Below are 12,459 nucleotides of genomic sequence, written 5' to 3'. Positions count from 1 at the left end.
GCTACCCAAACAAAGGGTATCCACATCATACACCCAGAATATGTTCAACCCAGAGACCCGTCTGCATATGCCCGAACGACGACACGTCTCTGTCAAAAAGCCAGTCCATTCCTGATGTTTGAGCTTCCTTGATCCGACAGGGTACTTTACGCATTGTAAGAAAACGGCTCAAAGTGCTAACTGGATTCTTTTAAAGAAAAAAAGAAAAGAAGAGAGAACTGAGAAAGAAGCAGAGGGCAGGACGAGGGGAAGGCCGTTCTATCGGTGACCAACAGCAACCTCTATTGGCCAAAGAAAAGCCCTAACATCACTTTAGTTCTCCAAAAATATACCACGGATAACGTTTACCTCCGAACCAGCCCTCTGTCTTCCTCGACTTCAACTGGCAGTTCCCCAGAATGATTAAATCTGTTATTTTACATTAATATATATTCTTATAAATATATATAGATATAATATATATATGGCCCTTATTGAAGAAAACATGAGTTTCACATTGACACGAAAGTACCATAATCTCTATATAGCCAAGTAGAAAGTGTTTTCAGTGCTCAAGTGAGCTGGCAGCAGTCTGTTCATGTCACACTCATTCAACAAGTAATAAAACATAAGAAAAATCCTCTTTGAAGTCACAAACTTAAACTTCTGAAAAGATCGCTCGCTGCACCTCGTAGACTTCTCCTTTTCCGCGTTTTCCTGAGTAATACTTTAAACCTTGTAACAGACAATAACTTTTATTTTTTTGCTATTTCAACCCTGGGCTATTCCCTGCCATCATGGTTATTTTCATTATTATTTTACAATTGTAAAGTTGATTGCTCAAACACCGTAGCTCATTGTAAAAGAAATATGTCCCGTACTACGCTACACTTACTTAAAAAGTACTTTCATTATTTATGACCAGACCTAATGCCACTAAAATGACAAGAAACAAACAGTAAATACATATTTAACTTAAAAATAACAGATACTTTAAAAAAAAATGCATTTGCAGGAAGCCCCGTGGGCTTATTGTGGGGAGAGGAGTGGGCACAAAAACAGGATCAGTATAATTACAAAGATGACACTTAAAAAAATAATAATAACAATAATAAAATAGGAGCACTAAAAAATAAAAATGAGAACATCAAATTCTCTCCCTCTCAGGCGCTCATCTGTAGCTTTGGCTTGTTGTAGTTTTGGAACCTGTACTTACTGGCTCATTGACATCAGATAACAAACTACTATACCCTGAGAATTCAGACACAGGCGTCCGTATCCTGTGATCCACCTCCCCGCTAGAGTCAGTGCCATAAGACAGGCCACGGCCATCGGGCTTGAATTGGGAGCCAAAGGCCTGGGCAAAGTTTTCTATCTGGTAGGAAGGCTTGGAAGAGTCCAGAGAGGCCAAATCCTGCGAGGAGGCCAGCGGGTAGACCACCGCACCGTTCTTGATCGGCACTTGGTCCTTCTGGATGCTCAGGTCAGATGGGCTAATCTGGTAGGAGGAAGGGGGAGTGGAGGAGTGTTGCTTCTCCATCTGGTCAGTGAGCTCCTGAGAGGGGGTGAGCTGCTGGTGAGTGGAGGCCTCAAGGCCGCTCAGGTGGAAGCTGTGCTGCGGCGAGGATCCCGTCAGCATCGCAAAGTGAGACTTTGGCACAGAGGAGGGCAACGAAGGCGAGGCCACCGACTGGCCGAAACCACACTCCATCGGGGACGTCGTGTAAATGTTCTTGTCAGCGTAGAGGGGATTTCCCGGGTGGGAACTGGTGAATTGTCCTGAGGCCGGAGGCCCGAGGCCCGGGGGGAAGCTGGCACTGTGGCTGGTGCGCTCCAAAGCCTGCAGCAGGAAGCGAGAGTATTCGTGCATCATGACGGTCTTGTCTCCAGACGGACTGGAGGTGTCGCCGTTGTGGCCGATGTCGGAGCAGTCGGCCGAGACAGGGTGCAGCTCCACGTGATGGTCGCTGATGTCAAAGTGGACGTCGTGGTGCGAGCCGTCAGGTTTCTGGGTGTAGTGGTCGAGGAGGCTCTGCAGCACCTCGTCGGGGATCCCGGACTTGTCGAGGTTCAGAGGCGCGTCGCTGTCCATCACGCTGGAGACGACGCCCTGAATGACAGATTGCTGGGAAGACAAGTGGCCGACGTCGTATTCACCGCCGGCTCCTCCCACCGCCACCGGCCCTGATGAGTTTGCATTGTTTGCTGCGTTAAGGTAGCGCCGCTTCTTGAGGAACTGCATGGCGTCGTCGTAGTTGCTGCTGCTGGCGGGCCCTACTTTGGCCCCGTTGCCGTGCATGAGGCCGAGGCCATCCATGCCGTCGCTCTGCTCCAACGGGCCTGCTTTGCCCTGTCCCAGAACCACTTTATCCAGGCTCTTGCGATTAGCCTTCTTGAACGCCATCTTTGGGGCCCGGCCGTGGTGGCCCTGCTGCATGCTGGGTCCTGGCTCAGTAGAGGACGATACCGTTTGATTCTCCATTGAGTAATCGTGGATGTTGTAGCCTTTGGGTGCAGCCCCATGAATATGCGGCACCCTCAACCCTCCATCCCCCTTCTTCTTCTTGCGCTCTCCTCCCTCTGCAGAATTTTTGGACCGTCCCCTCTTTCTCCCAGTAATCCCAACATTTCCCTGAGTGATTCCATAGCTGCCATGTCCCATGTCTACACAACCCAGGTCCATCATCCCAGGATCCAGCCCCTTCTTTATGGCTTCGCCACAGGTTCGCTTGTGCTTAAGCAGTCGGTCTGTCCTAGAAAAATACTGAAGGGAATAACACCAAATGTCATTTTCAAGTTTTTGATATATAAAGTATCGCATTAGATAATCAGGATACTAAGCAGCTCACTGACCTGTTGGCAGGTCTCACATCTGTACGGCTTCTCTCCGCTGTGAGTCCTCTTATGCCTCTCCATGTGGTACTTCTGAATGAAACGCATGTTACACTGGTCACAGCTGAATGGCTTCTCTCCTGCATTACAAAAACAGCAATGCTCAAGGTTAGTTGTCATTAGACGCACACAATGACTCAGAGAATGAAATCAGACGCGATACGGGTGGCTGTCTTTAAACACTCACCACTGTGGATTTTCTCGTGTCGCTGGAGAAGGTATTTCTGAATGAAACTCATGTTGCACTGATTGCATCTGAAGGGTCTTTCACCTGAAACAAAACCAGAGATTCATCGGGTTACAATGTTACATCCCCACGTCATTAACCTTCTGGAGAATGGTTCACTTATTCGTAAAACAATCCGAGCACTTGTACAATGTAACGCAATCACTTCGCCCACTCTGCACCAGAAGCAGTACATGTTGCATGTCATTGTGTGAAATACTGTCTTTTAGTCCACCAACTTTGACTATACCTAATACAGTTCGTCATTTTGGTGCATGACTTTTTTAATGATGAACTATTATTTCAACAGAGTCTAAGATTAGAAAGCCTTTTTACATAACTGAATTTAATGGCTATAAAACTATTCTTATACGGCATTTGTTACATTTACATTTGTCAAGAAGTTGGGAATAGAGCACAAACTGAAATTCCCCATGCAGCAGAAGCTTTATCATTCTGGAAGCCAAATAATGTAAATAAATAAAGTGATGAATCAATCATGCTTGACCTCTAGCCTTTAAATTGATTTTCGAAGATTCCTGAACCATTTTGTGATTAGGGCTGCAACAACGAATCGATAAAATCGATTATCAAAAGTGTTGGCAACGAATTTCATTATCGATTCGTTGTGTCGCGCGATTATTACGCCGGACAATAAGTCGCGGAGAGAAAAAAGAGCGGGGCAGAGCAACTGACCAGCCAGCGTTTCTGAGATTGGAGTGAGACACGAGAAAAGCTGAGGTTGTGATCTTCTCAAAAATAGAAGATCTTTGAAGATCTTGGCTGCAGGTTTTTTTTATTTTTATTTACTCAAAGTAGAATGAAGCAGATCACGTAGTTGGGCTTAGCCAACAACGTGACGTCGTGGTCATAAGAGACCCAGAATGAACGCGTTTAAGGAAGAGGACGCTCTATATGGAGCAGTACAGCTTCCCTCTGTCCCAGTATTTCATACATATTGGTTAAGCAGCGTATGCTTAATGCAGCCTCTGGAGGGATCAATTACAGTAAAAAGGGCTCACATTTGGCAGATGTAAAGCATACATGTATGTTTTTAGTGTTAGTCCATTTTATTGTTTTAATTAACAGCTCAGGGATGTTCAAGGAGCAACCTGTTTGTGCACTTTCTGAAGATGTTTTGCACTCTCACTTCTGTTTTTGAATAAAGGGTTGGAAATGAACGCTTTTTTGATATATGCCACTGCATATTTTTTTATCCGATTCATCGAAAAAATAATCAACCGATTAATCGATTATTAAAATAATCGTTAGTTGCAGCCCTATTTGTGATGAAAGTAATTATCAAGTAACAGCTAATCAGTGAGTTATTATACAAATGGGAAAGATGAGATTAAATAAATAAGAGGGATTCTGAAATAAGAACATCAATCCTGTGTAGAGTCAGAAAATGAAAGTCTTTGAGCAATTTTCTTAAAATTTGGCACAAAACCAAAAATAACATCATGCAGGTGAGTAGTCACCAAGGTTGCAAATATGTACCTACTTATTTAGTTTCCTCTTTAAACAGTAAACAATGCTAATTTGTTCTTCTTTGAAATTTCTTGCCTACTATTATGAGCAATTTATAATTTCCTTCTCTGAGCAATTGAAACTCAGCTCACCTGAGAGCACCTCCCCCAACAGCTTACAATAGTTCATGTTTTACATTCAAGACTCAGGTTTGAATGCCTGTGTTCATCTTCTGTGATATGAAAACCCTGGACTGGAGTAGAGGAGGTTGTATCAGCCGTAATTTAGCTGACTTTGCTAACTTTCTGAGCTGAGAGAGTCAGAGCAGTGAACAAAAATGAGCTGCGCTAATCCAGGTCATGCTGCCCTCAGTTTCCATCACAGTAATGTCATTTTGACAAGACTGTTAAAGTTTACAGCCTCCCATGCTGTTATCCTATGCCGCAGCAAAAAACGTTGATTTTAGGGGAAAACCCTGAACATCTGTGATGCTGGAGAACAGGGATCATCACAATCTAAATATTATGCAAAAAGCTGCATTTACTTCAGAACTCTTATCAAGTACACTGAAAACAACCAGACAATGTTTCTTCAGATGGCATAATAATGACATTAACGTTTTGTTTGTGCGTCATTATCAAAACAAGTGAACTCTCGACATCAAGAAGCACATGAATGAGAAAATGCATGCATCATCGGAGACATGTGGACGTTTCAATACCTGTGTGGATGAGAACGTGTCTGCGTAAATGATAGGAGCTTCTGAAGGAGGCAGCGCAGTGCTCACACATGTGAGGCTTTGTCCCCGGCGACAGGCTGCTTCCATCTGCGTCCAGCATCATTGATTGCTGTGGAACAATAGCAGAGAAACACAGGGGTCAGATTCAGTCAGCTGTCTTCTATATTATTCTCAATCAATTTAAAAGATAAGTTAATTATTGTTCATGATGAGTAGAACGGACATTTATAATGAGCACCTATGCACGATATTAAAATCATGCTAACATATAAAACAAATTTAAGTAGACAAAATGTACACATTTTTTGTGATATCAAATTATTCTGTGGGAAATGATTATTGCATTTCTTTACAGTTAAGGCTACTTACTTTATTATTTGACAAAAGGCAGGAATGTATTTGCGTTCATTTTTAATCTTAAACGAACACATTTATATTCTTTTCTTTGTCTCCGTAAGTAATCGCTTATTCGCAATTATGATTAAATTTAAAATGGCAAAATATGAGAACATTCACAGATAAATAAATAAATGACAAACCTTTGCCTCGTTTCTCTTCTTTCTTGGTTTACCCTCCTGTCCATCACCATTTGACCTTCGGCCTTTTCTCCCAGTGGGCTCCTTTCCTAACTGACTCGGCAGCTGTGAATATGACAAAGGGAGCGGGCCGTGAGAGTGAGCCACGACACGGACATTACTTGATTGAAGGTTAAGGGACCTTCAGTCTTAAAACTACCATTCAAACAAAGAAAACCCGTGGACAATTTCTAGTGATTGTTTGTTGGAAACTCACTGTGCAAGATGTGGTCCTCGTGGGCAAAATAATGCCGTGATAGTAAGCAGCCTGTATTCAATGTTTGTCTTTTATCTCCTATTTCTAACCAAATAAATAACAACTGCACACCTTCACTAATCATTGAGAAGTATAACCCTTCACTAAACAATCTGCGTGGCATATTCCCTCTAGAAGGAAGAGCATGGGCTCCTGATTCCCCCTTTATTCTTTCTGTTTACCTACTCGCACCACCCTTTCTTTGCAGGGACCATGCTGCACATCAGAGCCATATGGAGACTGACAGGATTAATGTGGGCACACCTGCCGTTTCAAAACCAGCCCGATGTTTAGGATAAAAACTGGAGAAAGAAAAATCTGCTACTTACTCACAGAAAAAGGAATGAGCGTGAGAATAAGTGCAAATATTTGTGACCACTGCTAAATATACGGACTGTCGAGCTTATTTCCTCAACATAGCTCTTCTAAGAATAAAATTCATAAATCATGAGAGCCAGACTGAAGCATTTATGTGTGGGCTCCTCATGGTGTGTTGAAATAATATCCTGAACATGAAACTGTCCTGGAGTGGTTGATTTATCAAAAACAAATCTTGCACAATGAAAACAATAATTAATTTTCTTTTACAACAAACTTGCGTCTAGAGCCCCGATGACCTCTGATGCCTGGCTATTGTTAGAAGTGTGTGGTTGTGTGTATTTCTATTTGAATGAGCACAAAAGACGTCTGAAATCAAGTGCAAGCTCAAACAAAACAGCTGTGTCCTTGCCAGGACGTTTTCATTCATGCTGAGGCTGGATGACATCACCCTTCTACCCAGAAAGAGAAACCGAGGGAGGGGTGAGGGGGGCTCATTTATATTTTGCATCTCAAGCCGTCGGTAGATTTATGTCACCATAAACAGTTTCACACATGCTCCTCCCCTGAACCCATCCTCTCACAGGCTCCTCCTTCTAGTTTGGCGTTTGAAATATCAGCTGCTTCACAGTAGGGCTGTGTTTGTGAGACAAATCTACCTAAAAGTATTCAATTATATAGGAAAAGCCTATAACAGGCTTACGCAAAGCTTTTTACGGGTAGAATTCAAGCACTTTCAAGGTACCGACACCAGAAATGTCAAGACTCCCAAAGCCTCCATCGTCAGACCTACATTTTTAACGATAAATGCAATTTTTTTTATGCCCACAGCAATAAAAGTATATTTGTACTATATTTTACCAGCTGTTTATATTCACTTTGATCGCATATTGTGATCATGATGTTATAATATGATGAAGTTCATTTTATTTAGAATATTATGGTATATCACGATATTGATATTAAAAGAAGTTGGGTGTAAAGCAACATTATGTAAAGTAATGCAACCTGCATGTGCAATCATGTAACATGATTTTGGAGCGGTGTTCACAACATTTCCACAAAATAACCGAGAGCAGGAATAAAAAAAATACTCTTGTCTATACACTACTAATTGGACATTAATAGGTTCATGAACATAACATAGTCTAGTAGTTTATTCTCAACCAAAGTAAAATATGCAAATATGCAAGTAATTTTAATCAGACAACACATGATTTTCCAGAATGCGTGGTAACCCTGAAGATGTTTTTAATCTATAATTACTCAATTAAGGATGTAAATAACCATCCTTTATCATTAAATAATCTGCCATATATTGTCTTGATGAATCAATTAGTCGGTTGGTCTCTAGTATAGACTCTAGAGTCTATAGGATGCCAACAAATAGTGAAAACATGTCTTATTTTGTGCAACTAACAAAAAAAACAAAGATACTTAGTTTACAATGATATAACAGAGAAGAGAGCAAGCAAATCATCACACTGGAAAAGCTGCAACGTAAGAGAAGCTTTTTTAAGAAAACAAAAAAACATGGGAAAACACACTTTTTTTATATATAAATGAATTAGAAAGATATCTGCCGATTTCTTTTCTGTCAATTGATTAAACGCCTTAATTGATTATTAATTTTCCGCTCTAAACTCGAGCGCAGCCATCTTCCAATCAGTGGTACTTACATTGCCCATGTTGAGGTCATGCACCAGCAGGCTCTGGTTGTTGCTGACTGTCACCTCCAGCAGCTCAGTGCTCTTCCCCAGGCCTCCGGGATAAACCGGCAGGCGATAATCGTGCTCCGACAGCTTTTCCTGCTTGATACCCATGGTGTGAACATAGTCTCCTAGTCCCACGCACCCCATGCGGCCACCCTGGTAACCCATGCTGCAGTCAGGTGAGTCCCGCTCCTTCTTCAAGATCACTTCTTGAGGCGGAAGGTCCTGCATAACAGAGTGGGCGGCCAGCCGGGTGAAGCTGGTCACCGGAGGGAGGTGGCTGAACATGATCATGCCAGAGCCATAATTGGAGTCCATGCTCCCATTGGAGCGCAAGTATTCATTGCCTAGTTTGTCTTGAATGATGTTCATGATGGATGCTGGCGGGCAAGAAAACTATGGGTTGGCAATCAGTGTCATCCTGTGAGGGAGAAAAAATAAATCAACATTAAAACAATAATAGGTCAGTTTTAGGGAAGCCCTGTAACGAGCAATCAATCTGTGACGATACGCTCAAATAATAGACAACAGATAACATTTACAGAGCCAGTTAAGCTCAGTCTTTAGGAATCAGTGCCATGGCCTCTGATCTAACAACTGGCCGCTTACTCGGATTAAAACTGACGGTTTATGGGTCAAGAAAAGGGCTGCAGTCTGGCACCGTGACAAGTGGAAACAAGCTAAACAGACAAAGCTGGGGGTATAGTGTACACAATTCTCTCTGGTTGATTACAGTGTGTTTATACAGTATTTTACAGGGCAAAAAGATCACTGGCTGCAATGCTAGACACAACATGAGATGAGGAATGAGAGGATTGAAGTAGTGTTAATCTGTTTGATGGGCCTGTCTGACCCAGTCATCCTATTTGCATCGGCTTATCTGCCAATGAGAGTGCACAGACTGCATTAGAAAGACTGGCGTAATTACGTAGTTGCTGCATCAACAAATGCATATTAATGTAATCGCGTCGAGCGTGATGTTGAATACAGATATTGAAAAGGTGTTGACGGGAAGTGGTATAACATCCACATTTAATGTGATTAGCTTTGATGAATACAATTTATAAAGTTTGTCAAATTTCGGAAAGGTGTTTTTTTTTTTGTATAATTTACATTTTTTTTCCTAACAGAAGTTACAATATAATGTACAATAGATAATTGCATTCTCTACAGTGGTCTTTGGTCGCTGCTCGTGCGACCCATCAGGCTCATGAGTGCCATCTGACTGCTGCCAAATGCCTTCAGCTCTGATGGTGAGCTAGCAGCAATAACCTACTCAGCTAACACAAAGCCAACTTTTAACACACGAAACGAGACTTAAACCACTCCGGACGACTTCAGCTTTCTCAGACGTGTTAAAGTAGACAACACGTGTGTTGAGAGGACCCTTGGTCTGCGTTCATTTATTTAAAAATACAAATAAAAAACTACCAAGCTTGTTCGCTATTGCTATGCAATTAACGTGAGCTACTAAGCTAACCATTTGGCTAACCACTCTTGCGGGGCCCTTCTTCTTTGTGATGCAGGATCAGGCAATAATTCATATGGCCATGCAATAACAGCAGCAGTCCTGCGCCTGATTAACGCCAATAAACGAGCAATTGCGATCAGGGGAAAAACAGGTATAAAGCATGTGGAAAGTCAGAGCCTCTTTATACACGTGAATAAAGTTAGTTTTGTACTTTTTGATGAGTTGAAATTAAAGAATTGGTCGCAAATATATCACTGCACACTGGCGTCACACAAGGCACACTAACGTTAGGAGAAATTATCCAAGGACGAACGGCTGGTTGGCGCCGGAGAAATAAGACAAACACGACTAATCTCGCATTGTTTGTGCTTATTCTGACTCGTTTTCACCAAGTCGTTGAGGTCGTGTCCTGGACGGCGAGCCGGCTGGAGGCGATAGCGCGACAGCACGAGCATGACCCATAACAACCGGCCCACACAACTCCGGCGAACAATGATGCTCGTCCGGGCTAGCCGAGACGGCTAACTTAGCAGCTAACTAGCGGTAACGTTGACGTGAGTGCGCCGCGCTTTGTTGTCTGTCTCGTGCGAGCAGTTTAACTGCGGCGGCGACCGCCTCTGGCCCCGAAGTTGGACGTTGAGGATTTCTCTTACCGCTGCAGGACCATGACCTGCAAATTTTGGCTCGCGTAGTTCAACCTCAGCTGTCCGTTTCGATATCTAAAGCCAAAACATTGTTCTCCCGCAGCTGCTGGGTTCTTCCATCTTGCCTCGGCGCACAGCATTCTGGGTCCTGCAGGCGGACGCGTCCGAATGAGAGAGACGATAAAAAATAAAAAATAAAAACTCATATTATTTTGTGGTTATTGGTGGCATTCAAAAACTCCTTTTCAGGAAACCTGAAAAACAGATATTGATTTATTTATAAAATTATATTGTACAATTCACCCCATCTGTATTGTACTATTTCATAGTTATTAGATGGACTAAAATTCCTGCTTTTTATGTAATTCTTGTATTTTAATCTGCAAAGTTTGGCGTGTAAAATGTAAAATGGAGGGACAGAAAGCCACTGCAAAAGCCTTAACATGCCTTTCTCAGATTCTTCTTCAGATTCTAATATAAGATAAAGTTTAAACAGATCCTTTCCCAAAGTGCCACAATGCCACAATTTCCACAATGTGTATTGTATCTTATATACAAGTGTAATACTAGTTTAGTATAGTACTTGAGGAAATGTACTTAATTGCACCATCAAGCACAAGTTGCAGTGTTTTGGCATATTTCAAATAGATAGCAACTAACAGTCGCTTTCTTTTGTAAGTGACTTTCTTTTTTGGTGTTTTAGTTCAGTAATGTTTATGAAGGAAACATTACTTTAATATTGTTGTTGTTTGTTCACTATCACACACATGGCGGTAAAACATTAAGATTCTTAAAATTAGAATGGCTTAATTGTCTAAACCAGTCTCAGACCAGCCGTTCAGATGATCATAACGGATGTATTCAGAAGTGAAGCTGATACGTCTAAGAGCACATCAGAGTCAGGCCTCACTCCCCACACTCCTAATTGCATTTGCTAATGAACCAATTAATTCAGAAAGCCGCGCATAATTGAAATGCAGACAGTAGATTAATGCAAAAAAAGGTCAGTGAGTGCATTTTTGATGTCCCTGCTCCTTTTAATATCATCCATGATGGCAACGCACACAGCTGACAGTGATATCCTTAACACTCTCATCTTGGAGTGTTTAATTATGTATGATGGTCGACTGATGAACGGAGTCGAGATGAAAGTGATCATGAGTGTAGTTCAAGGTTAATAATTTGCATCATCTTTGAATGCAAACAAATGATCAGATCTTCATCAAGTTATACTTTACCATTGTTATATTGTTGATATTAAGTCCTATGTTGTCTTATCAGCATCTTTCTGGTTTATTTGGACATTTTTAAACGTCCTGAGGTACTCTTTACAGTTAAAAGAACTAATACATGGTGGTATTTAATTGGCTCACTCCCGCATTTTTAGACTTTTCAGGAGTCAGCGTTTACTCAATATTTCCATCAAGGCAGACAGAGCATTGAAGCAGCGTTTTGATTTATGAAACACAATGTATTAACATTTCAATATTTGAAAACACTTGAGATTTGTTTTCTGTTTGTGGAGTGGCTGAATTAGATCAGAGTGTTTCTAAGATCAAAACATGCACGGCTTTTAAAAATAAATCACGGTGTTCATGTTTGCGCGTCGTTATAGCAAACAGTTGCATATTTACACATCCGTGAGACACAGAGCAACATTATCATTCATTTGGAGTTATGTTTCTTTGCCACCTGATGGATGTTATTCCAATATTGACTTTTCTTGTTTTGGGTCTCCAACTCCACCAAGGGAAATAACTGTATAAATGCCTCATTGTATTCACAAGCTAGTCGCTGTCTGTCTGCTGTTTGATGCTGAGCAAGACGTGTGCAGTATGTTTTTAGAGTTTTGTCACTGAAAAAGCTGCCTGCTGGGACCTAAAATAGCACTAGTGTAGAGGTAGTGAACCAAAACAGCAAAATTGCCATCTGTAAAGCAAAAACATGAGCTGAAAGAACTGTGGAGTCGAGTGATGCAGCTCCTTTGGTTTGGACAATTAGACATGCATTGTTGATATAAACATATGAATTATAGGGTTGCTTTCAGCATCTTTTTGTCATTAGTCATCATCATAGTATCATTCAGTTCAAAGATTAAATTAATCCCGTCGAGTTTGAGCATGAACACACAATAGCACACAGACCATCTGAGACAAAGACGGTACATCCTGTAAGTG

The 12,459-nt window shown here is 41.7% G+C and overlaps 1 protein-coding gene across 1 annotated transcript; it reads right to left on the bottom strand.

Annotated features, from left to right (window-relative positions):
• Positions 1-914: 914 nt before the first annotated feature.
• Positions 915-8,539, bottom strand: LOC306749470 (zinc finger protein 281-like; the record flags this gene model as incomplete). Its single annotated transcript, XM_079232770.1, has 6 exons — positions 915-2,743; positions 2,833-2,951; positions 3,059-3,142; positions 5,289-5,415; positions 5,846-5,947; positions 8,135-8,539. The coding sequence occupies 6 exons, from the start codon at positions 8,537-8,539 to the stop codon at positions 1,151-1,153; spliced, it is 2,430 nt and encodes an 809-aa protein (XP_079088896.1). The 3' UTR covers positions 915-1,150.
• Between the last annotated feature and the right edge of the window lie 3,920 nt (positions 8,540-12,459).

The sequence above is a fragment of the Taurulus bubalis genome (genome assembly GCF_910589615.1).
Source record: "Taurulus bubalis genome assembly, chromosome: 17".
NCBI lineage: Eukaryota > Metazoa > Chordata > Actinopteri > Perciformes > Cottidae > Taurulus > Taurulus bubalis.
Note: the sequence above shows the minus strand (reverse complement) of the source record. Positions and strands in the feature narration are given on the sequence as shown.